At 42.6% G+C, this 26,771-nt stretch overlaps 1 protein-coding gene across 2 annotated transcripts; it reads left to right on the top strand.

The window, feature by feature from the left end:
* Window positions 1–8,501: 8,501 nt before the first annotated feature.
* On the top strand, window positions 8,502–25,418 carry LOC106573037 (HMG box-containing protein 1). 2 transcript variants are annotated; one of them, XM_014147659.3, is made up of 12 exons: window positions 8,502–8,609; window positions 9,920–10,098; window positions 10,299–10,485; window positions 10,798–10,921; window positions 11,351–11,462; window positions 12,875–12,993; window positions 13,165–13,321; window positions 13,647–13,791; window positions 13,962–14,249; window positions 14,545–14,686; window positions 15,763–15,828; window positions 16,524–25,418. In XM_014147659.3, exons 2-11 carry the CDS (start codon window positions 9,957–9,959, stop codon window positions 15,784–15,786), a joined length of 1,440 nt encoding a protein of 479 aa, XP_014003134.1. In that variant the 5' UTR covers window positions 8,502–8,609; window positions 9,920–9,956; the 3' UTR covers window positions 15,787–15,828; window positions 16,524–25,418. The 2 variants fall into 2 exon arrangements, with proteins under 2 accessions (XP_014003134.1, XP_082818584.1); XM_082962458.1 differs by lacking the exon at window positions 15,763–15,828.
* The last annotated feature ends 1,353 nt before the right edge of the window (window positions 25,419–26,771 follow it).

Below are 26,771 nucleotides of genomic sequence, written 5' to 3'. Positions count from 1 at the left end.
TGTATTGCATAGTTTCACAGAGTAAATAAAATATGGAACGACACACACACTGCACTTTGGTCCGCTTCTCCTTTCGACAACTGTGACAATCACTCCATTGTTTAATTGCTAAATTGTAATTACTTCGCCACTACGGCCTATTTATTGCCTTACCTCCCTAATCTTACCTCATTTGCACACACTGTATATAGATTATTTCTATTGTGTTATTGACTGTACGTTTGTTTATTCCATGTGTAACTCTGTGTTGTTGTTTGTGTCGCACTGCTTTTCTTTATCTTGGCCAGGTCGCAGTTGTAAATGAGAACTTGTTCTCAACTGGCCTACCTGGTTAAATAAAGGTGAAATAAAAAATAAAAGAATAATAAAATGTCACAACACCCATAAAGCTAGCTAGCTGGTTAATGTTAGCTAGTCAGCTAGCTTGCTAAATACTGAATTTCATACATTAACTTTAGGACAAAAATAATATGCATAATCGTTTCTCTCTACATTAACTAACATATTCCTCTCAACTGTTTTTTTTTTTGTTGCATCACTTGTTATGACGTTATAATTACTTTCATTTGCTTCCAAACTAGTATTTTTGTCAGCCATCTTTGCTGAAGAAAGTCACCAGCGATGGGTCGCATAGCGTCAAATTCGTCATGGGAGCCACTCGATATGATTGGTCATGGCTCAGCGGTCACTGCTGATGATTTCCATAAAGTTGGGAAATGCTTAATTTTTTTATTGTTCCCCCGCCAAAGTTCCCCGCCCTGTCCGCTTCTCACCACTTTCCTTTCATTGAAAATTAATGGGAAGTGGTGTTTCACCGCGCGGCATTGCATTCTCGTTTACACGGGGCATTAGGGCGAAGAGACATGTAAATAGTTAGTATATCCATAATTATTGCCTCCATTGAAAATGTATAGGAAGCGTTGTATCAACGCGCGGTGCCGCCCCCTTATGTACAAATGTCCTATATGTGGTTGATTGTTGATTGTGATAAATGTAAAACTGTTATAGATTGTAATTACACAATTGTACCCCAACCTCAGTTACAGCTGTATGTCACATTATTCTTCCTGGGTTTTGTGGATGATTATATTTGTGTAGTGTTTGTTTCTCCTCTGCGTCACGGTTTGTTGTTTTGTCTATTTCAGTTATTTGATGTATTGCATAGTTTCACAGAGTAAATAAATATGTGGAACTACACACATGCTGCACCTTGGTCTACTCCTTTCGACAACCGTGACAATTGGGCCATTTACATTGATATTAAAATATTTACCCCTGATACTAACCTTGGTAGAGCATCCTACTGGAAGCTAAATAGCTCATTATTAAATAATGATATAGTTAAGTTTGAGGTTAAAGATCTGCTTTCACACTTTTGGGAAAGGGCATGTGAAGAAAAATCTTATTGCAAGAACTGGGAGCTCTTTAAATTTGAGGTGTCCAAATACCTTAGAAAATATGGTAGTAATCTTCCTAAGACCAGAAGAGCTGAGGAGGAAAAGGTGATCATTATTAAGATAACTTCCCTTTCTCAGAGGTCCCCAGCCGGCCTCTTGGGGGAGGAGAAGATGGAACTAATTGAGTTACAAAATAAACTGGATAATATATATAGATTAAAAGCAGAAGGAGCCTTTATTAGATCTAGGAAAACATGGATTGAGGAGGGAGAACAGGATTCATCCTATTTCTTTAGACTTGAGAAATTTCACTCTAAAAATAACACTATCCCTAAGTTAAACATTGATGGTGTTATTATAGATGACCAAAAATGAATCGCTAAATACTGTAGCAATTTTTATAGGAAATTGTATAGCTCTACATACTGTCAGGAATCCACAGATATGTTTTTTGACTCACTGAATAATGTTCACTCGATCAGTGATATAGAATCTAAACAGGGTGATTAACTCATTAAAGTTGAAGAGATTATAGAGTCTATCAAACATCTAAAGAACAATAAATCACCAGTAAATCACCAGGTGTTGATGGAATTACATCAGAATTACATCAGAATACATCAGAATTTTAGCTCCCTTTCTATTTGAAGTCTTTTTAGAGATTATTAAAAACAATGTTCTCCCTCCTACAATGAGTCAGGGGTTAATAAGACTGATACCTAAGCCTAAAAAATAAGTGCTGCTCATTGATAACTGGCGTCCAATTTGTCTTCTTAATAATGACTATAAGATATTAGCCTTACTACTTGCAAAAATAATTAAAGAAGTCCTGGATGCAATCATTGATGAAACACAGTCTGGCTTCATGAGGAACAAACATATTTCTAACAATGTCAGACTAGTATTAGACATACTTGACTACTCAGACCTAATAAGCGAAGATAGCTTCATATTATTTTTTGATTTTTATAAAGCATTTGACCCAGTAGAGCATCAGTTCCTCTTCCACTCCCTTGAGAGAGTTGGCTTTGGGGATTTTTTTCTGTAAGGCTATTAAGACTCTCTATACAAATGGTAACAGCTCTATCAAATTGAAATATGGCACCTCACCTAGAATTGAGTTAAAGAGAGGAATTAAGCAAGGTTGTCCTGTCTCTCCGTACCTGTTTTTATTAATCACCCAACTTCTTGCAAATTCTTTAAATAATAGTCCTGTACAAGGTATTTCCATAGCTGGTAAAGAAATTATTATAAGCCAGCTGGCTGACAATACTACACTTTTTCTGAAAGATGCTAACCAAATTCCCATATCAATCAATGTGATACAATCCTTTTCCAAAGCGTCTGGTCTATATCTTAACATTAATAAATGTGAACTCATGGCTGTCAAAGATTGTGTGACACCTTCAAATTATGGTATTCCAGTAAAAGAAGAACTTACATATTTAGGCATAACCATAACAAAGGATCAGAAGTCTAGAGGCTTACTAAATTTTAACCCTCTTATTAAAAAAACCCAGAAGAAACTAAGTCAATGGCTACAGAGAGACTTATCTTTAAAACTAAGAGTCCTAATAACCAAGGCTGAAGGTATCTCTAGACTAACATACGGCGCTCTATCTTTATATCTTGACAGTAAAATAAGCAAGTAGATAGATCAGATGCATTTCAACTTTCTGTGGAGAAACCATACCCATTACATTAGGAAAACTTTTGTAATGAACACTTATGAGAAAGGTGGGCTGAATTTTCTGGACATTTCTACCTTAAATAATACTTTTAAGATCAATTGGATAAAACAATTCTTAAGAATACCCACTTCTATCTGGAATTTTATTTGTCATCATGTCTTCTCTACTTTTGGTGGCCTTAACTTCATGTTGGTTTGCAATTCTAATATTGACAAAGTTCCAGTGAAACTTTCTGCTTTTCATCGGCAGGTTTTCTTGTCATGGTCTGTCACGCTCTGACCTTAGAGAGACGTTTTATTTCCTCTAGTTTGGTTAAGTCAGGGTGTGATGTGGGGTGGGCAATCTTGTTTTCGTATTTCTTTGTTTTGGCCGGGTATGGTTCCCAATCAGAGGCAGCTGTCTTTCGTTGTGTCTGATTGGGAATCATACTTAGGCAGCCTTTTCCCCACCTGTGTTTGTGGGTAATTATTATTTCTGTGAGCGTTTTGTGTGCGCCACAGTTGCGACACGTTTATTTCTGTTTACCTGTTTATTGTTTTGTTCGGTTATCTTCAAATAAAGAATGTGGAATTACCGGCACGCTGCGCCTTGGCAGGGAGTTTGAGGACAGTATGTATGACAGGGAGTTTGAGGACAGTGAACGTGACATGGTCCTTAATTTATAAACCTAATTTTTCTCCACACAGATATGGAATAATCGGGATATATTGTATAAAAATACTTCTTTGTTTTTAGAATATTGGTTCCAAAATAATATCCTATTGGTGAGCCAACTGGTAAATGCAGAGGATCTTTTACTCAGTTATAAGGAATTCTTATCACTTTACAAGGTCCCTGTAACACCTAAATATTTTGCAATTGTTTTACAGTGAGGGAAAAAATAATTTGATCCCCTGCTGATTTTGTACGTTTGCCCATTGACAAAGAAATTATCAGTCTATAATTTTAATGGTAGGTTTATTTGAACAGTGAGAGACAGAATAACAACAACAAAAATCCAGAAAAACGAATGTAAAAAATGTTATAAATTGATTTGCATTTTAATGAGGGAAATAAGTATTTGACCCCCTCTCAATCAGAAAGATTTCTGGCTCCCGTGTGTCTTTTATACAGATAACGAGCTGAGATTAGGAGCACACTCTTAATGGGAGTGCTCCTAATCTCAGTTTGTTACCTGTATAAAAGACACCTGTCCATAGAAGCAATCAATCAATCAGATTCCAAACTCTCCACCATGGCCAAGACCAAAGAGCTCTCCAAGGATGTCAGGGACAAGATTGTAGACCTACACAAGGCTGGAATGGGCTACAAGACCAACGCCAAGCAGCTTGGTGAGAAGGTGACAACAGTTGGTGCGATTATTCGCAAATGGAAGAAACACAAAATAACTGTCAATCTCCCTCGGCCTGGGGCTCCATGCAAGATCTCACCTCGTGGAGTTGCAATGATCATGAGAACGGTGAGGAATCCGCCTAGAACTACACGGGTGTCACGTCCTGACCAGCAGATGGAGCTGGTGTAGTAGTTTGGGGGTCAGGACGTGGCAGTCTTGTGTGTGTCTTGTGACTCCTGATCAGGAACAGCTGGGAATCGTTGTTCCTGATTGGGAGTCATATATGTAGGAGTTGTTTGTCACTGGGGTTTGTGGGTGGTTGTTTTGCACTGCGTTTTTTAGCCTGCAAACTGTTGCTGCTGTCACGTTTATTGTTTCCTGTGGATGCTTTACTCCTTTTGTTGGGTAATTAAAAAATGAGTATTCACATACCTGCTGCGCCTTGGTTCATTTCAGAAGACAGACGTTACAGAACCACCCACCAACACAGGACCAAGCAGCGGAAGAAGGCTGGCGAGGTAAGGGAGACCGAGAGGCACCCCCAATAATTTTTTAGGGGGGGGCACAAGGGGAGATTTGCGGGGCAAGAATGGAGCCCCAGGCCAGCTCCCCGCACTAGCATGGAGGTGCGTGTTCACAATCTGGTAAGCCCAGTACCAGCACCACGCACCAGGCTTCAAGTGCGTGAACCCAGCCTCGCCAGTCAACAGTCGCCAGAGCTGCCCGCCAGTCAACAGTTGTCAGTGCTGCCCGCCAGTCAACAGTCGTCAGAGCTGCCCGCCAGTCAACAGTCATCAGAGCTGCCCGCCAGTCAACAGTCACCAGAGCTGCCCGCCAGTCAACCATCGTCATCAGAGCTGCCCGCCAGTCAACAGTCGTCATCAGAGCTGCCCGCCAGTCAACAGTCGTCATCAGAGCTGCCCGCCAGTCAACAGTCGTCATCAGAGCTGCCCGCCAGTCAACAGTCGTCATCAGAGTTGCCCGCCAGTCAACAGTCGTCATCAGAGCTGCCCGCCAGTCAACAGTCGTCATCAGAGCTGCCCGCCAGTCAACAGTCGTCATCAGAGCTGCCCGCCAGTCAACAGTCGTCGTAGCTGCCCGCCAGTCAACAGTCGTCGGAGCTGCCCGCCAGTCAACAGTCGTCGGAGCTGCCCGCCAGTCAACAGTCGTCGGAGCTGCCCGCCAGTCAACAGTCGTCGGAGCTGCCCGCCAGTCAACAGTCGCCGGAGTGGCCAGACTGCGCTGAACTGCCGGAGTGGCCAGACTGCCCTGAACTGCCGGAGTGGCCAGACTGCCCTGAACTGCCGGAGTGGCCAGACTGCCCTGAACTGCCGGAGTGGCCAGACTGCCCTGAACTGCCGGAGTGGCCAGACTGTCCCGAGCTGCCAGACTGCCCTGAGCTGTCACACTGCCCCGAGCTGCCAGACTGTCCCGAGCTGCCCCGAGCTGCCAGAGTGGCCCGACTGCCTGGAACGGCCAGAGCCTGAGCCGCCTCCAGGATAGGTGGGTTGGGGAGGGAGGGTGTAGCACAGTGCCGTCATTGACGGCAGCCACCCTCCCTTCCCTCCCTTATTGTTTAGGGTTACTGTTTATGGGTTTTGTTGGGGATTTAGTTTGTTGGTGTTTTTTTGTTGTGGTTAGGTGCATTCCGGGGTCTGCAGCTTGAGGGGGGGGTACTGTCACGTCCTGACCAGCAGATGGAGCTGGTGTAGTAGTCTGGGGGTCAGGACGTGGCAGTCTTGTGTGTGTCTTGTGACTCCTGATCAGGAACAGCTGGGAATCGTTGTTCCTGATTGGGAGTCATATATGTAGGAGTTGTTTGTCACTGGGGTTTGTGGGTGGTTGTTTTGCACTGCGTTTTTTAGCCTGCAAACTGTTGCTGCTGTCACGTTTATTGTTTCCTGTGGATGCTTTACTCCTTTTGTTGGGTAATTAAAAAATGAGTATTCACATACCTGCTGCGCCTTGGTTCATTTCAGAAGACAGACGTTACAACGGGAGGATCTTGTCAATGATCTCAAGGCAGCTGGGACCATAGTCACCAAGAAAACAATTGGTAACACACTACACCGTGAAGGACTGAAATCCTGCAGTGCCCGCAAGGTCCCCCTGCTCAAGAAAGCACATATACATGCCCGTCTGAAGTTTGCCAATGAACATCTGAATGATTCAGAGGACAACTGGGTGAAAGTGTTGTGGTCAGATGAGACCAAAATGGAGCTCTTTGGCATCAACTCAACTCGCCATGTTTGAAGGAGGAGGAATGTTGCCTATGACCCCAAGAACACCATCCCCACTGTCAAACATGGAGGTGGAAACATTATGCTTTGGGGGTGTTTTTCTGCTAAGGGGACAGGACAACTTCACCGCATCAAAGGGACGATGGATGGGGCCATGTACCGTCAAATCTTGGGTGAGAACCTCCTTCCCTCAGCCAGGGCATTGAAAATGGTTCGTGGATGGGTATTCCAGCATGACAATGACCCAAAACACACGGCCAAGGCCACAAAGAAGTGGCTCAAGAAGAAGCACATTAAGGTCCTGGAGTGGCCTAGCCAGTCTCCAGACCTTAATCCCATAGAAAATCTGTGGAGGGAGCTGAAGGTTCGAGTTGCCAAACGTCAGCCTCAAAACCTTAATGACTTGGAGAAGATCTGCAAAGAGGAGTGGGACAAAATCCCTCCTGAGATGTGTGCAAACCTGGTGGCCAACTACAAGAAACGTCTGACCTCTGTGATTGCCAACAAGGGTTTTGCCACCAAGTACTAAGTCATGTTTTGCAGAGGTGTCAAATACTTATTTCCCTCATTAAAATGCAAATCATTTTATAATATTTTTTGACATGCATTTTTCTGGATTTTTTGTTGTTGTTATTCTGTCTCTCACTGTTCAAATACCATTAAAATTATAGACTGATAATTTCTTTGTCAGTGGGCAAACGTACAAAATCAGCAGGGGATCAAATACTTTTTTCCCTCACTGTAGATGCCATTCCCTCAGGTGTTGCTTTATTATTCAGGAACGTGTCAAGACCTGACCCTCAGAACCTACCTTCAATTGACCCTGTTGACTCATCAGTAGGAAAGATTTGTTTCTCTTTTGGTCCATTCAACAGAGCGATACAAATCTTGTTTCAGCAGGATGTTGTATCTATACCTTATGTCATGCCTTATTGGAATGGATTTATTGATAATATCTGTTGGAAAAAAGTTTGGATTTTGCCACACACATACCTACTTAACAAAATTAAGGAAGTTTCCTTTAGAATTATTCATAAATATTATCTTGTCAACCACTATATGAAGAAGTTTAAGGAAAACATCAACTCAGATTGCTCCTTTTGTAATGACCACCCAGAAACAGTGTTGCATCTTTTTTGGCATTGTATTCATGCAAGAAAACTGTGGCAAGACATCAGTAGATTTATAATTGAACACATTTATGAAGGTCTTCCACTATTGTGGAGAGATGTACTGCTTGGATTCTTTACCGACGATAGGAATAAGCTGAAACGTTTTTGTGTAATTCATTTCATTATTCTTTTGGCCAAATTTCATATTCACAAATGTAAATTTACAAACAAAAAAAACACATTTTCTTACCCTACAAAAATAACTGTATTTTAAGACAATTAAATACTCTAGTAACAAAAAAAGCTGTTAGAATTATAAGTGTATGTGTGTCCCTTAAGGTCCTTGTGTAATGTGATATTGTACCCCCTAGCTCAATTGTCCATTGTATATTATCCATATATACTTGTGTTCCCTCATGTACTTCCTGTATTGATTTGTTGTAAAAAAAAAAAAAAAAGACAATAGCGTATTTGGATCTCCTCATAACATGCAAGCCTTTGTTAAAATGAATTCAGACAATGTTGATATTACACTGTTAATCAACAGAGATAATATAAGAACATTCCTGTGAGTTTCAATAACAAAGGATTAACTGTATTCTCCTTGTTATGACCAATCATCTGTTTCTGGGAAATAACGGACGTGCACATTCAGCCAATGGGCGTTTGATTAACAAACCAAACCAGGCCCTTTTAGTACCGTCATGAACCCACCAATAACGATTAGAGATTAACTTTACTGACGTTTTTATCCACCAATAGATGACCGGTTTTGGAAATATTCCTTCCCACCCCTTCAATGAATGCCAGAGAGTTACTTGATGGCGACAGGTTTGGTAAAATAACAGATTTCTAAGAAACTAAAGTTTAACTAATCTCGAGAAATAAGCAGTGTAATTTTCTTTATTCAGTGCGTATAGTTTGGTGGAGTGGAACAGTTGTCATTCGACTGTTCGATGTCGATTGACAATTTATTCTAGACAGATTTTGTTCATTGTTATGTTTGTTATTTTGGTTGTAACATTAGCCTGTTAGGCTAGCTGGCGTGCTAGCTATTCATTAATATAGTGACAAAGACAGCCTGCTTTCAAAGTAGTAAAACAATGTTTCGGGAAAGACTTAGGACTGAATGTACATTTTCGGTTCATTCATTTGACAATCTCGAACACTGCAAGCGGTGTCGTGTCTGAACTTGTTGACATTCTTTTGTTTACAAGTGAGCTTGGTTATTTTCTAGCTGTTAGACAAGAAAGCATATTCCCTTGTGACAACACTCAACACAATAACAGATTGCCTTATAGAAAAAAGTAATTGGACAGTTGGCTATAGGCAATGTCAACTTTTCACATTTCTAAGAGTAATAAGTGTCATTCTATGTTTTAGCTAGTTTCCCAATAATCAAAATGTCAATAAATAAATTGCGCAAGATTAGTTATCGGATATCTAGAAAGCCATTCATCGCCTAACATTAGATATAATCTTAACTTTACAATTTAAGTTTCTACGATAACCTAAAAAAATGGCTACATTTCATTTGGCCACAGCTACGAAGCAGAAAGCTTGTTATTGTCTTCAGCTGATCCTTTATAATGTAGCCTACATTGCTCAGACTAGGTGGCATGACACGTTGATATTTCTCAACTCGCCTTTATCTATGAAATAATATTGCTTTTTTCTGTCGATATTTTGTGAATTTTTGTATGATCATAACAGCGTTATTGACCAGTGCTTGTTACGCAGTTATGAATGAATGAGCTCTGGTGCGCACGCGCGAAGTTCCCAAAGTTTATAAACAAGGGCTGCACGCATATGGTCACATGACTGTTCTTTATCTAGTCCACACAGATATGGAGGCTTTTTAAACCCTATGTAATGACCTGCAGATTTGATTTAATTTATTATGGCCATAATGTGATATTGCCACAGGAAATGGGGATTTGTGATTGTAGAATAATGCAGTCATCTATGCTTTTTTAACCAGTGCTTTTTATTTTATTATTCACCTATTAATATTCAATGCAAACATAAATTACATAGGCCTAGCGTTTAACCAAATAATTCAAAGCATATTAATTCATCATTTTGTATGTTTTATATATACCTGTTGTGGTCAGATTCTGAAATTGTAATTTATCATTGTCTCCAGTGGCTGTCTACAGACTTGCCAGCTGACATGGTGTAATATGTTATGGGAAGTTAATAAGACTGAACAAGTTGAGGAAAACAAGATGGATGCAAATAGAATGGAAGACTCCTTTGATCTTCTGAAATGCAATGAGGCTCTGTCCTCATCACCTGGTTGCCCCCCTACTCCCATGGAGTATGGTAAATACACACACACACACACACACACACACACACACACACACACACACACACACACACACACACACACACACACACAGTATACAGGTATAAATCTGAAATGTAAAGTGTTACCATAACGGACAGGAATTTTCTATTTAATTATATTCTGAACACTTATAAGCACAACCCTGACCAACCTCACTCCCCTCCCGCTCCAGATGACCTGCCAGAGCTGCAGGAGGTAGAGGAGAACCAGTCCTCTCCGGTGCTGTTCCATGTGGGAACTGGGGTGTCACATCAGGAGTGTATAGCTGGTTACCCTCACACCAATTGGCTGACTGAGCTGGCTAACATCGCCACCAGCCCTCAGAGCCCCCTACTGCAGGAGCCTCCTCCCATCAAGAGGTACCTGTTGTGTTTAGGGCCTGACAACGCATATGCACACTCATTTACTGTAGCATACACACATGTGGTACACAATACACATGAATGTCACACAAAGGCACGTGGTACACACACACACACATACACACACAGACAGACACACAGACAGAGCCACACATCAACAAAGCATTAGGTTGATGTTTGATATGTTCAATTTGATATGTATATCTGTATTTCTCCTTATCAGGTCGTCTCATGGACGGGCAAAGTGATGGTGTTAGATTGTTAATGTATTGATAATTAATATGTATTTCTCTTTATTCCTCTCATCAGGTCGTCTCCTATGCACATCTTTGCCACCAGTCGTAGTTTACATTCTTACGCCAGACCTCCCCTGGCCAGCAGTGCACCCAGCCCCTCTAGGGGTCACCTTAGGGAGCGCAGCAGACGTGTCAGAGTACGACCTTTCACCATTTACCTTTCAGTTCAACCATTTCCTGTGTGTGGACCCTATCACCCTCTCCACTCCTATACTGAATGAATGAATAAAATGTTTTTGTATGTGTCACGTCATCTAGACTGTCTACTACAAGATTATGTATGACCATTAGTGTTCATTGTGGTCAATTCCATTTTAGTTTAGTCAATTCAGGAAGTAAACTGAAATCCCTCACTGAAATTCTAATTTTCTCTCTATGGATTAGAAATTCATTGAGGAATTTCCTTATTGAACTGAACTGAGGTGGTATTGGCCAACCCTGATGGGCATGCTTCATTCAGGGCAATGTAACTGTTCTATAACTCTGCGACAACACTGCAATTTATGACATGTGCTAATCACCTGTTTTGTAATATGTTTCTCTTTGTTTGAACATCCCCCATTCAGGCCAGCAGTGAGTCAGAGTCTGGTGTGTTCTCTATGTCATCCTTCTCTGATGATGAGGACATGGGTTGGTCTAACTCCTGGCCCTCAACTGCCTGGCACTGTTTCCTGAAAGGTATGGACACACGCACGCAGGCGCGCACACACACACACACACACACACACACACACACATACCCAGAGAGAAATGGATAAGCTTTTCCTAGAATTATGACCTTGAGTGCGTTTACCTTTTCCTTGTGGAAAAAGCCTAGCTAACACATTGATAACAAGTGGCTGTGCAGTCTGGATTCAGGACTGTATCAGGCAACATATCACAGATCCTGTGGCATGGAATGGATGAAAGAGAACTTCCTCCAGTTGATCAGTAGCAAGATTGAGGCTATGCTTATTGGGACACCCAAGCAGGTCATCAGTGCTGGAAACATCTGCCCTACAATCAATGGCTAGGCCATCCACCTGTCCACTGTCATCTCCAACCTAGGAGTCAAGTTTGATCCTTCTCTGTCCTTCGATGCCCACATAAAACAAGTATGTAAAACATAGTTAATCCATTTGTCCGGGTCATACCATCTCCCAGCCAGATACAGAGAAACTCATCCATGCCTTCATCTTCTCTCTGATCAACTACGGCAATGTGCTGTTTGGGAGCCTCCCAGCAATCACTACAGAGGCTCCAACTAATCCAGAACAGTGCTGCCAGGGTCCTAACCAAGACCAAGAAGTCAGACCACATTACAACAATCCTGGCCCAACTCCACTAGCTACCGGTCAACAACAAGATCGATATCAAAGTCATCATGCTTATATTTAAATCCTTGAATGGATTGAGCCCGACCTACATCAGCGACCTCATCTCAATCAGCGAGCCACTACGCACTCTCCGCTCCAGCCACTCCCTACTGTTTCAAGTCCCCAAGACACATCTCCGAACTATGGGGGACCGAGCCTTCTGCTCCCTTGCCCCTCGCCTATGGAATGCTCTTCCTGACCATCTGAGAGCCGCTCCATCACTCAGAACTTTTAAAATGGGTCTTATTAAAACCCACTTCTCTAGACACAGTCTTTTTCATTGTCCTAATCCCAAACTAAAATGTATTTAGCAACTAGCCTACTATTGCTGTTTTACCTGCCTTGTTTCTAAATGTATGTTGTTTTTATTGTATATCACTTATTTTTTTCCTCAGTAGAGCTTTGCGATAACTCTGTAATGAAAAGTGTTATATTAAATATATTCTTTTTTTAAGCCTGTGTTTACTCCGTTGTATAAATGTACCTGTTTCCTCTGTGTGAGTTGCTAACTTAATCCAGAGTGAACATAAATTCATAGGGAAATATCAGCCTCTGGTGTTTAGACAGCAGTATGACAGGCCAATACTGTTTGTACTTCTTTGTAAGTAAGGATGTATCAATAAGAAGCATCAAAAGTCAAGTCTCAAGGCAAGAAGAAAAATCTGTCTATCTGTCTCTCTCTCTCTCTCTCTTACTCTATTTGACTAAATGTTTTGCTGTTATCCTCCTATTCAGGCACCCGGCTGCGGTTCCACAGGGGTTCTAACAAGGAGTGGCAAGAGGCTGAGGACCTGGGAGACTCTGATGACGTGTCAGATGATGATGAGAGAATAATGCCGTCCACCGCCCGAAAGGTAGCAAAATGTTTTACAGCGGGAAAAAAAGAATTCCAGCTAGTCCCTCCCTGTTTGTTTGTTTTCTTCCGTTTGATGCCTTATGAACATGCCCTTGCTAATTGCCAGATCTGATATGATTGGCTAGTCTCCCTCTCACATTTTTCTCTCTGGATGTTGATTGATTTACAGAGCTACGGTTCGGAAGGTCTGAAGCTAGTGGCCCACGAGGAGAACGTGTCATACGGCCAGGCTGTCCTCAAACTCACCTTTGACCCTGGCTCGCCAGAAGATGGACTCTTAACGGCAGAGTGCAGATTTGATCACCCCTTCTTTGTGAAAAACAAAGGTAAAAGAACTAAATGTCTTTGAATTGTTAACAAGATAACTGAATCAGTTAAGGGAACATGGCGAACTGGAACTGCATGCAAATGATAAATGCAGGGGCTATTAATCTGAAGTCTGGAAGTTCTAGCTATCATCAGATTGATTAAGCAAATGTTCAGCTCTTGATGTTCCATGGAAGCGGATAGGCCTATTGGTAGGATAATCTTTGAGACTGTATGGTGATAGGGCCTTATAGTACAGGCCAGATTTACATCTTGGACAGGTTCACATATTTTTTGTGTATTTAAAAAAAAATAATTACAACTCCATGTCTCTTCCTGTCCCAGGCTGGTCCTCGTTCTATCCCAGCCTGACGGTGGTGCAGCACGGTATCCCCTGCTATGAGATGCAGGTGGGGGACCTATGTCTTCCTCCAGGCCACAGAGACTCCATAAACTGTGACGACTCTGTTGTCTTCGACACCTTCAGGAGGTACAGAATAATACCAATGTTAAACAAAAATGTCTGCACACTGGTATATGCTCCCGAGGGCTTAGTTTATTCAGACAATATCAATGCCTCAGTATGACACAGTAGATAAGATTTTGGTGAAATTATATAAATTGTATTAATCTCCCCTCTCTCTTTATATCTCTCTCCAGTTATGACTTCACCCCTCTGGACTCTTCAGCTGTGTATGTGCTGAGCAGCATGGCCAGGCAGCGTAGGACCTCCCAGTCCAGCAGTGGCGCTGTCTCCCCTGACCTAGAGAAACTCTCCAGTTCCTCCCACCCCTCCTCCACCAGCAAATCAAACAGGAGCAATACCTCAGAGACGGCCCCTGGCGGGGCCACGCCCACCAAATGCAAGCGGCCAATGAACGCCTTCATGCTCTTCGCTAAGAAGTACAGGTTGGAGTACACACAGATGTACCCTGGGAAGGATAACAGGTGGGTAGGCAGACCAAATGTGTGTGTGTGCATGCGTGTAAAATGTAATTTTCTGGGGGGGGGGGAATGGTCAGTAGTACATCCATCCTGTTCTGACAAATTGTTTACAAAATGAAAGGATCTCTATGTTAGGAACGTCTCTGAGTAGACTATTGCTTTAGACCAGAGCCACAGGTAGGATTACAGTAGCAGAGAAAAGAGTGTTGTCTCTCACATTAATTAATGAGTTCCACACACATGAGTGACTGAATGAATTACGGTATAAATTATAGTATGTCCTTGTGTCCCTATACAGAGCCATCAGTGTGATCCTGGGTGATAAGTGGAAGAAGATGAAGAACGAGGAGAGGAGGATGTACACCATAGAGGCCAAGGCTCTGGCTGACGAGCAGAAGAGACTCAACCCTGACTGCTGGAAACGCAAGAGAACCAACTCAGTAAGTTCATCACACTGACCACGTTTACATGCAGACCAATTTTCCCTTATTATTCTGGATACTCAAGTATTCAGTTTTCGAGTTGACACACAAACATCATATCCCATTTACAATAACCCGAAAAGCTTTTATCCTGGCTGTAAGAAAGCCGGATAAGATGCCTGGGATATGCTGATCTTAGACTGGATACTGTGGCATGTAAACATCTTATCCCATTTACTGTGTTTTTTTGCGGTCTGTGTAGGCTCATTTTCGCATATCATGGGTGTTGTGTGATGATGTTTTTATCAGATTGTCAAACAAATCACTTCAAAAAGTAGGCTACCTTCGCAGTTCGATACACCATAATTCCATAATAATACGTTTTGCTGATACTCCGTACTGGACCGTATAGCCTACTGGTTACTTTCACCCCTAATTTAGACAACTTTCTGCTTATAATTTCTGACATTTGGTAGACCATTTGTTTGTCAACTACAGTATAGTTAGATACATGGAGCTTCTCTTTTGTCATAACTTGTTACCCAAGAAGACTAAATAAAGTAGTGCTCACCAGAATAATGTCTTACATTGATAAAATGAATGTGTTAGTAACCTAATTAATACCGGTAAAGTTGTCTGTTTCTTTTAGGGACCGGGGAGAAAACGCAAAAACGCAATAACTCCAAAACAGTGGAATGATTGGTCCTGTGCAAAATGTACAAATGCCATCAGTTTGACCGGTTTTAAGGAAATGAAAAGCTGTGAAAACGATGAAACCTTTCTGATAAGGCTTCGGTTCGTTTTGGGAACATATTTTATGTTGTTGAAGTACTGTCTGCTTGCATAACAGTGTCAAAGATAACATTACATGCACATTCACATTTTCTGAGAAGCTGAAAGAAAGAAATCATATTTCTCCGCTCCTCAAGACAAAATTAACATTTGTTGTATCATTTTACTGCAAGAAATGCATAATTCTGAATGGAGTTACGAGCTACTATCTGGAATACTGTGCGCATGTAAACGTGGTCACTTATCATAAAGAACTCAGTAAGGTGTAATAGGCATGACACTGATCTGCTCTTATTTCGAAGGCCCAATTTCTGTCCTGGACATAAGGTCCTGAGCGAGATTCAAACCCTCTGGTTTAAACCAACACGGTAAGGACTGATCATAAAGTTCCAACTGAAGTCATCCAGGTATATAGTTTACCAAATCCAGGGCTTAGCTAAAACAAATAGTGATAATGTAAAGTCACAGATTTATAAAACCTATAGGGCACACTGCCACAAATGTCACAGCAGCCTATCAATGGAAAGATAGGAGGTGCACACTAGGTATTATAACGCTGTGTGTAAGTTCTGAGCATGCTTTAAAGGCTCAGTACACAAAAAATTCTGTTTTCCTGTGTTTTGTATAATATTAACAGCTGGTTAAACGAACACTGTGAAAGTGTTAAACAATGTGATCAGTGTTATTTCCTGATAGTTTCTGTTTGAAAATACAATCTACATAGGATGTTCTAATCAGCAGGTTTGCATGGGCGGGAGTTTCGGCTTTTCATGGTGACATCACCATGCAGTAAATTGGTTAATAGACCAATTACAAAGACTTCCAAAACTCTCTGCCAATAACAGCTAGTTTTCAGTTTTCCCTTCCCCACTCAGACCACTCTCAGACAGTCCAAGCAAAATTACTGCTTGAGAAATTATTTTTTGCTAAGCTATTTTTGCCAATTTTAATGTAAATCTATTAGAGTAAGGTACTTAATTGTTAAGCAGAAATGATTTGATATTGACATAAAAACGCCTGCATTGGGCCTTTACCCTCCATCTCTCTCTTTCTCTCTCCTCAGGGGTCCCAGCACCAATAGATGGCCTATGACCTTCAGACACTGGTGTGTGTGGCATGGCGAGGTCAGAGGTCAAGGGTGAACAGACTGACCAGGCGACCCCACTAGTCTCTCTAGCCTGGTCCCAGATCTGTTTGTGCTGTATAGCCAACTATGGTCGTTGGACCATAAAACAGCACAAACAGACCTGGAACCAGGCTACTCTCTCTCTCTGCTCACCTGTCAAATTGATGAGACATAACTGTGATGCTGAATACACATTATAGATAGGCCTACAAGACAAAACGACAACTATGAACTATATATTAAAAAGCAGGTAATCTAGTGTAACTAACCATGCTTATATTTTCTTACATTTTAAAATGACAAGAGATGCCTTTTTATTCCTCTATAAAAAAAAGGAAATGCTCAGTTTTATTTCTTCAGGTAATTTCATATTTCGAGGCATGAAACCTTGAGATCAGGGTTGCAAAATTCCGGTAACTTTCCAAAGATTCCCCAGGTTTTCCAGAAATTCAGGTTGAAAGATTCTCAGAATCAGGAGGGTATAAGCAAGAAATCCAGAATCCTCCAACCAGAAAACCTGAGAATTTTGTTAGAGTTACTGGAAATTGACAACCCTACTTGAGACCCAGTGGTGCTAAGTTCGGTTAAGGAAGGAGGAACAGTGATACAAAAGTTATATTTTTAATTGTAAAATAAATAAGGGGGATTTTAAATAGCTTTGGTGACACTTTATTTTAAGGGGTCCATAATAAAGCATTTATAAGGCATTTACAAACCGCTTGCTCATCATTTATTAATCATGCAGAAAAAAATTTTAATCTACCAATGGCATGTCCATCTTTTTGTGAGAAATTACACTGGTCACTCAAAATATTTATAAAATATTCATAAGTATAAATAGTGCTCACTTTAAGGACTGCAAAAATACTTTACTAATTATTAGTAAATGGTTTATAAATGTGGGCGTAATGATTAATAAATGGTGAACACACAATTTATAAATGCCTTATTAAATGGTTTAATACGGAACTTTAAAATTGTTTTTTCTCTTTTCAGCTGCAGTTCATATTGATTTATATTTGTACAACTCAATATATTGCACAGATTGATAAAGCCTTTCATGCATTGTATCATACAGTACATGACCAAAAGTATGTGGACACCTGCTCGTCGAACATCTCATTCCAAAATCATGGGCATTAATATGGAGTTGGCCATCCTTTGCTGATATAACAGCCTCCACTCTTCTGGGAACGCTTTCCACTAGATGTTGGAACATTGCCAATTGTGTGCCTTGCCTAGTCTGGCATTGTCTTGTTTTGATCTCAGTTTTTTGTTTAGTTTCTATAATTGTAAATCGACTTTGGGTCATTGAAAGCGCTATATAAGTCCCATGTATTATTATTATTATTATTACTCTCAGAAGGACCAACCAAAAGTGTCTGTTGGAGACACAGGTAGAGTGACAAATGAGCTGAGCCCCCTTAACTCCTTATAAGGAACCACTCTCCCGCCCTCTGGTCATTCTCAAGCATGCTTCTCCTCCTCGCACTCTTGTGAGCAGTGAAATGCTGTGATACATCTCACTCATATCAGAGAACCAGGGTTACGAAAGTAACCTTAAGTTCTCTTTCAAATACTAATTTCAATGTATCACATACTGTATGGTGATATGGCCAACTCTCGTATCGCAAGCATGCTCACCGAAGCCAGGGTAGTCCCAACATCAGCAACCCTCAGAGGTTCCGAAGCTAAGGAAGTGTGCATGCAAGAAGGTGCAGAAACAAGCTGTTGGGAAAACTTCATAACAAAGTGAGGGGAAGCCCAAAACATGGTGCGCAAATTTCAGTTTAATGAGATATGTCTCTTTTGAGGGTGGTAACCAAATTATTGAAAGCATTACACCCTTGCCTGAGCCTTCGTTCAATCCAAGTAGATGCCCAATGCGTGTACTGGACAACAACAGGAACGCCCTTCTGGGGAAGGTGACAGACGAAAAACCATAGGCTCCAAGGTGCGACAAAATTAAATTGTCGACCTGGACCAAAGGATGGGGTTAGGTATAGGGTTAGCCTGAAAAACTCTGGGGCAGAATGTGGGTGTGAACAGTGGCTGGTAGAGCACTGTCCACACACTCACTTTAGGGATGCCAAAGGCAGTAGTAAAGCAACAGATGGAGGAATATTGCTTCTCAGCGGCTAGTAACGGCTGTGAAAGACTCTTAAGCACAATAGACATGTCCCAGGTTGAGTAACCTCATCCCTAGGCTATTGCGCATGGCGCAATATAAGCCTGGGATATCAACGATTCAAAGTTGGCCTTAGTGGGAGTGACCATAGAATTCTATGGTAGTGACCTACTGAGTAATGTATTTTTCATCATTTAATTTTGGAGAATCACATGACTGCGAAGAGTGGGGAGGGTTAAGGGGAAGGTGTTGTAGGTGACGATTGGTTGGTAGATTAAGCCGATTAAGCCAATGCCTATGCAATGAGAGTTTCTCCTGTTCTTTCTGTATTGGCTAACGAAGGCCAACAAGTTTGACGTGTTGGTCCACCAGACCTTTTGCGCATTTGTGAGGAAGTGTCTGAGAACGAGATTACAGGACGAGCTAAAGGCTTAGAGACTGGGCTTGGGCGTAAGGGATGTGTCTTCCCCCTATAAACAACACAACAGTTAGGATAAACTCTATTTCTGTCAGGGCCTGGGCAGGCCGAGAAAGCGGCTAGAGGACCTTAACAATGAAGAAACCTTCTCTCTGTCCAAAAAAGTCCTGCAAGGAGTGTAAGACCATGGAACACAGAGTGTAGGACGAAACGATCTGTTTAGTCACCACTTCTGTAAAACAGAGAGCATGCATAAAGAGTCGAAGACCTGCATTCCTTTCCTTAAAATGTTTTTAATGTATTTTTTTAATATATCACCAGCTATGCCCCGAGAGAGTAGAGAATTGCTTTGTTTGCTAGGGTATAAACCCTGCATGCCAATAGCTGCCAGGACTGGTTGTGAGTAGGGTATAACTGCTGCCCCGAAAGTCACTGGCCATCGAGGGGCTCGAAGATGAGGGGGAGGCCCTATTCCCTTGCTCTGTGTAGACGGAAAAGGGAGGGTAGGCAACATAGGAGGAAAAGCATACGGCATCCCTCTATTTCATTGGTTTGTCAGCATTCCCACCCCAAATGGCGTGATCACCGTTTTTGGGATGGGGTCTCCCATGGCCCTCACTGGGTCTTCGCTTCTGTCAAGGTGCAGCAAGTCAGTCTGGATAGACATGGGAAGCGGGCTCTCTCTAGACAGAGCAGGCATGTATCTGAAGGAAGAACTATTCAAAATCCTGTTTTCATAATTATGCATTCATAATTCTGGGCAGTAGGACAGCTATGTGACTGGTATATGTTGTCCCTGCACCATGGAGGAGGGTTGTCAAGAGCGAAGATATATCCTCATTCACTCGCTCCCGTAAGATGGGGAGGCAGAGTGGGCAGTGGCCCAGTTGCGTGAACCAATCGCAGTAAAACGGGACAAGGAAAAGCAGAAGGTGTCTGGGGCTCTGACGCCAAAAAATAAGTATTTATTATACTGACTGATCTCTAATTCAATGGAGAGTATTCTCCATAAAAGAGCCAAGTCATCTTTACCATTTACCATGTAGAGGAAAAAGGCCCCTCAGAACCTAAAAGGGCTGAGGGGGTTTCACAAAGATAATATAGTTCCCCTGCATTGTTGTCTTGAGCGGTTGTGCCCTTTGCCGGGAAAGCTGGAGCGGAGCATCTCAGAGCTGGTTTGACTGTGATTGCTCGCGCAATAACATAGGCAAAAAGGCCATAGGCAAGGGGAAAAGGGCCACAGTGGATGTAAAAAGACAGATTTGCCGTCCTGTTCTGTGTGTCGGTGAGTCCGGAGGGAGGGCTGACTTGCTGACTTCTGCCCCTGGCTGAAAACCTGAGAATGCACCGGGAGGGTAAGAGGGGCAGAACCGTGCTGCGGCTGCAGCGTATCACTCATTTACATTACATTACATTACATTTAAGTCATTTAGCAGACGCTCTTATCCAGAGCGACTTACAAATTGGTGCATTCACCTTATGATATCCAGTGGAACAACCACTTTACAATAGTGCATCTAAATCTTTTAAGGGGGGGGGGGGGTTAGAAGGATTACTTTATCCTATCCTAGGTATTCCTTAAAGAGGTGGGGTTTCAGGTGTCTCCAGAAGGTGGTGATTGACTCCGCTGTCCTGGCGTCGTGAGGGAGCTTGTTCCACCATTGGGGTGGAACACTCCTTACCTGGTTAGGCCTGGGTCTTGGCAGACTGTTGCGTTGCCTTCTTTCTTGCGCATGTCACACTTCTGCCACATGGCGGCGACTGTGGGCCCGAACAACTCCTTGGGTGTCACTAGGGCATCCAGGGGGTCCACTTTTCTTTGTCTGTTAAGCTGGATAAGCTCAGCCAAAGTGCCCTTTCTCCCACCACTGCCAGGTTCATGGTACAACCACAGTGTTGATTGGCACTACGGGAGGCACAGAGATTTAGGTCTGTAATCATACATATCTACCCCCAAGCATCTGGACCTAGGGTATACCAGTACAGTTGCTTCCCAACCTCCTCCAGTTGTTCAGCCAACAATAAAGAAGTCACATTGAGAGCTCTGATTGACTGGGCCGAGGCTTTGTATGTTTTCTGAAAAATAGAGGCAGTAAAGCGCTCCGTCTTTCTAGTGAGTGAGGTCCTGGTGTCGTTAGTAACACGGCGCGAGGGGCTGAGATGGCTAGCCGGTGATGGCTCTACCGTAGGAGTCTCTTCCAGTCGTACAGGTCCCTTAACGGGCCCCGAACCCCTACGGGAGACGGCCACTCGAGTCTCGCCGTGGCTCACTAGCAGACATGGAAGAGCCCAAAGTTCAATGGAGGAAGGGCGGGAGAATGGGGTCGTCAGCCTGCTTGCAGCTAATAGCTAGCAATAATGAGCACAGTAGAATGCTATAGCTGCGAGGCTAGTGAGGTGTTAGCTAGTTAGCAGCTACCTCGTGGTGAAGGTTTGCCGTAGCTAGCTCAGTGCTGTGCTATCTCAAGGATATTCATGAGATGAATCCCATCGTCATCCCCTAGATCTCCTTCTCCCGACACTACGTCATCAGACAGTGAGGGGAGAAAGTCAAGACTATCCATGACCTAACCCCACCTGGGCTCGGTTCCGGAGAGTTGAGCCTCAGCTTTCGCTGTTGGCTCGGAGGCAAGAGGGGCTATCGAGAGATGCTCATTTATGCCTCCTGCTCAAACATGCCCTAGTCAGCAGTTTGCAGTGCTCACAGGACTCAGGGTCGTCTAGCACCTCTTGGGCATGATCCTTTCCCAAGCAATTGATGCATCAAGGGTGGAAATCCTTCCCCGCAATCATGGAACCACAAGCGCAATAACGTGGGTGTTTGAGTGCTGGGCTCGTCCTAGGATGGGATAGCAGGGGCCATTGTGAGGAACAAGGCTTGCTAGGAGAACAAAGCAACGCTGTTGTAAGAACAACGTGTACATGTCTTAGATTAGCTAGTTAGAAGTCTTGCGGCTGGTGGCTAGCAAACGGTTGTGTAAATGGCATTATAAGCTAGTTAGTTAGAAGCCTTGCGGCTAATAGCTAGCAATAATGACCCCAGTAGAATGCTATAGCCGCGAGCAGCTACCTTGTGGTGAAGGTGTGCCGTAGCTAGCTCATTGCTGGCTGAAGGGAACCGCGTGGGGGCAGAGTTAGCCGTCAGGTAGTGTGCTCCCGCCACCAAAGGAGCCTTGAGTTTGAGACGGTCGGTCTAATTAACACAAATGGATGAACGTAGGTTAAGCTAGCAATGCTACCGTGTTTGCAGATGTATATGCTAGTGAGGTTAGCTTGCCTCTCAGCGAGCTAGCTAAGTTAGCCTTTCAGCGTGGGCTAACCAAGTCTAAATAGTTAGCCGTGACGCTAGCTACTAACGGAGACTGAGAAGTAGAAAAGCAATAGACACAAAGCAAAAACTTTTCGTTGGGTACTCAACCTCTCAACAGGGTCTGAAGAGCTACGCTCAGCAAAAATATCCTACACGGTTCGCTTCTGAGCAATTAAGCAGGAAAACAGGGCTCCAGTCATGCTGAGAGCTAGAGAGCAATAGTCCTCACAAGGAAGATGAACGAGAATGACCATAGGCTTGGAGAGTGGCTCCTTATAAGAAGATGAGGGGCTCACCTCATTTGCCACTCTGTCTCCAACATACGATTTCTATTGGTCCTTCCAAGAGTATTGGTGATCCTAGCGAATCCCCATATGTGATATATCGAAATGAGTATTTGAAAGAGAACCCTTATGTTATTGTTCCATTGCAAAACATTTTGAAAGGTTTCCTTCCATGCTCTAATGAACATAACTCAGATACCCTGTTTTCTGATTCACACTGTAGGGTCGAACCAAACTATTATGGCTTGGATATTTTATTTTCACATTGTGCTTTCTAGCATGGTTTCAGGAACTGTGATAGATGTATAACCAGGCCATCTCAGTACAGCTCGGCTAGGCTTGGCTTAGCCCTATAGTGTGAATCAGGCATCTAGTTGCTAAACCAGCTGGTTGTGTGCCGATGATGGATGTTTTGCACACTCATCCAAACAGCACTTCAGGCCCAAGCCTTCACTTTAAGTGTTTTAATTTCTTTTTGCACTTTATATACAGTACATATGTAATCTTATACAGTATAACCAATTAAATGTATGCTAGTGGAAGCTACTGGTAACTGCCAAAATAAAGGAAACATTTGAGTAAATGAGGGATACAAAGTATATTGAAAGCAGGTGCTTCCACACATATGTGGTTCCTGAGTTAATTAAGCAATTAAAACATCACATCATGCTAAGGGTCATGTATAAAAATGCCCAGTTGCCCATTATTTTGAAAGAGGGGTCTCAAAGGAGCATAGGGGGTTTAAAGGGTGTTTGTGTGTGTGTGTGTATTTGTATTTATTATGGATCCCCATTAGCTACTCTTCCTGGGGTCCAGCAAAATTAAGGCAGTTTATACCATTTTTAAAACATTACAATATATTCACAGATTTCACAACACACTGTGTGCCCTCAGGCCCCTACTCCACCACTACCACATATCTACAGTACTAAATCCATGTGTATGTATAGTGCTTATGTTATCGTATGTGTGTGTGTATGCGCCAATGTTTGTGTTGCATCACAGTCCCCGCTGTTCCATAAGGTGTTTTGTTAATCTGTTTTTTAAAAATCAAATTTTACTGCTGGCATGAGTTACTTGATGTGGAAAGGAGTTCCATGTAGTCATGGCTCTATGTAGTACTGTGTGCCTCCCATAGTCTGTTCTGGACTTGGGGACTGTGAAGAGACCTCTTGTGGCATGTCTTGTGGGGTATGCATGGGTATCCGAGCTGTGTGACAATAGTTTAAACAGACAGCTCAGTGCATTCAACATGTCAATACCTCTCATAAATAAAAGTAGTGATGAAGTCAATCTCCTCCACCTTCAGCCAGGAGAGATTGACATGCATATTATTAATATTAGCTCTCTGTGTACATCCAAGGGCCAGCCGTGCTGCCCTGTTCTGAGCCAATTACACATTTCCTAAGTCCTTTTTTGTGGCACCTGACCACACGACTGAACAGTAGTCAAGGTGTGACAAAACTAGGGCCTGTAGGACCTGCCTTGTTGATAGTGTTGTTAAGAAGGCAGAGCAGCGCTTTATTATGGACAGACTTCTCCCCATCTTAGCTACTGTTGTATCAATATGTTTTAACCATGACAGTTTACAATCTAGGGTTACTCCAAGCAGTTTAGTCATCTCAACTTGCTCAAGTTCCACATTATTTATTACAAGATTTAGTTGAGGTTTAGGGTTTAGTGAGAGTTTTGTTCCAAATACAATGCTTTTAGTTGTAGAAATATTTAGGGCTAACTTATTCCTTGCCACCCACTCTGAAACGAACTGCAGCTCTTTGTTGAGTGTTGCAGTTATTTCAGTCACTGTAGTAGCTGACGTGTATAGTGTTGAGTCATCTGCATACATAGGCACTCTGGCTTTACTCAAAGTCAGTGGCATGTCATTAGTAAAAATTGAAAAAAGCAAGGGTCCTAAACAGCTACCCTGGGGAATTCCTGATTCTAACTGGATTATATTTGAGAGGCTTCCATTAAAGAAGACCCGCTGTGTTCTGTTAGAGAAGTAACTCTTTATCCACATTATAGCAGGGGGTGTAAAGCCATAACACATATTTTTTTCCAGCAGCAGACTATGATTGATAATGTCAAAAGCTGCACTGAAGTCTAACAAGACTGCCCCCACAATCATTTTAGATCTCAAACCAAGCTTCAGCGGAGTCGTCTGAAGGTAAACCAGTACCGGCCTGTAAAAAAAAAAAGTTGTAAAAAGTTTGGTCCCGAATAACATGACAAAACATGGGTTTAAAATGTATTTATTTATTGGAGTTTTCTCCTCTCAGATATAGATACCTTATTCCATATGATTTATTTTTGGACTGCGACCTAGAGGCTTGATGTTGGTGTTTCCTTTATTTGGCAGTTACCTGTGTATAAAATGACATACGGTATATCTTCAAGAGATCTATCAGTTTTTACATTGACACAAACATGGCCAAACTGTATACAGTAGGTCTAGCCTGAGTGCCAGTCTGTTTTGTGCTCTATGGCATGACAATGAATGACAAGGAGTTGGCAGTACAGCATAAAAAGACTGGCACCCAGGCTAGTACAGGTCATGTGATGTTCTGCTTGCAGGTTGCCATCGCGTTGAATTTATACAGCTTTGTTGTTGATAATGTACAGGTCCACGCCCCACCAAACTCAAAATATCCTTGTACTATATTATAAATAAAAGTTTAAACTTGCAATCTTATTCACCTGTCCTATCTTTTGTTTTTGCAAGTGACTTGAGCATTTAAGAGGTAGCCAGCTAATTGTAGGACGGACAACTCAGTTTTCATGAATAATTTGTAAGATGATCTTAGCAAAGCTGAAGATTTCCCTCAGATCTCTCAGGTTTTCCTCCCGAGTGGTGCAGTGGTCTAAGGTACTGCATCGCAGTGCTAACTGTGCCTCTATAGATTCTGGGTTCGAGTCCAGGCTCTGTCGCAGCCGGCCGCGACCGGGAGACCCATGGGGCGGCACACAATTGGCACAGCATTGTCCGGGTTAGGGAAGGATTTGGTCGGCAGGGATGTCCCTATCCCGTCATGCACTAGCGACTCCTGTGGCGGGCCGGGCGCAGTGCACGCTGACACTGTCACCAGGTGTACAGTGTTTCCTCTGACACATTGGTGCGGCTGGCTTCCGGGTTAAGTGGGCATTGTGTCAAGAAGCAGTGCGGCTTGGTTGGGTTGTTTTTCGGAAGACACACGGCTCTCGACCTTCGCCTCTCCCGAGTTGTACGGGAGTTGCAGCGATGAGACAAGACTGTAACTACCAATTGGATACCATGAAATTGGGGAGAAAAGGGGGGGAAAAAACAAAGATCACCTAGGTTTTCATGTCTCTCAAAGCCATGTGATCTATATGTGTTTAAAATACACCATTTCACAACGAGCAAAACCATCTTCCTGTTACCTTAGAAATGAATCGGCCACCCTAAAGGTGTCCATATTTTTCAGCACTTCAGGCACACATACCGGAAACACATGACGTGACTGTTGAGTCACGGCAACCTCCTCTTATACATTCAGTACATGCGTTGGTAGTACCCAACTGCTAACGATCATCAGGTCGCTAATGGCCTGGTACTCACGGCTCTATTGTCCAACTAACCACTGATGTCAAGGCAAATGCAATCGAAAATCACATCAAACACTTATCATCAAAACAGTATGTGCTTTTAAAACTAACTGTGATTTATCAATTTCAAGAAAAAAGTTCAATAGGTTGAAACTGATTGGAAACATTGTGGATGTTGTTTCAAAGCCTAGCACACCAAATGGGCAGCTCTTTTTTTAGGTGATGATTATTCAAAACAACCATATGCATATTAGAGTGGAACAGGGGAACCCAAGAGCAGACTGGGATGAAGTAGCCAAGGTATTTATTGAAACACAGGGAAGATGGAGTACAGGTCAGGGGAAGCTCGGGTGTTTAGCTGGAAGCCAGGTGCGGAGGCTGAAGCTCGAGAGGTGTTGAGACAGGGTAAGCAGGTCCGGAGGGGAATCCAAGGGCGTAGTAGAGTGGGGAATCCAGGACAGAGTAGCAGGATGACGAGATG

The sequence above is a fragment of the Salmo salar genome, chromosome 16, assembly GCF_965601325.2.
Source record: "Salmo salar chromosome 16, fSalSal1, whole genome shotgun sequence".
Taxonomy (NCBI): Eukaryota; Metazoa; Chordata; class Actinopteri; order Salmoniformes; family Salmonidae; genus Salmo; species Salmo salar.
Note: the sequence above shows the minus strand (reverse complement) of the source record. Positions and strands in the feature narration are given on the sequence as shown.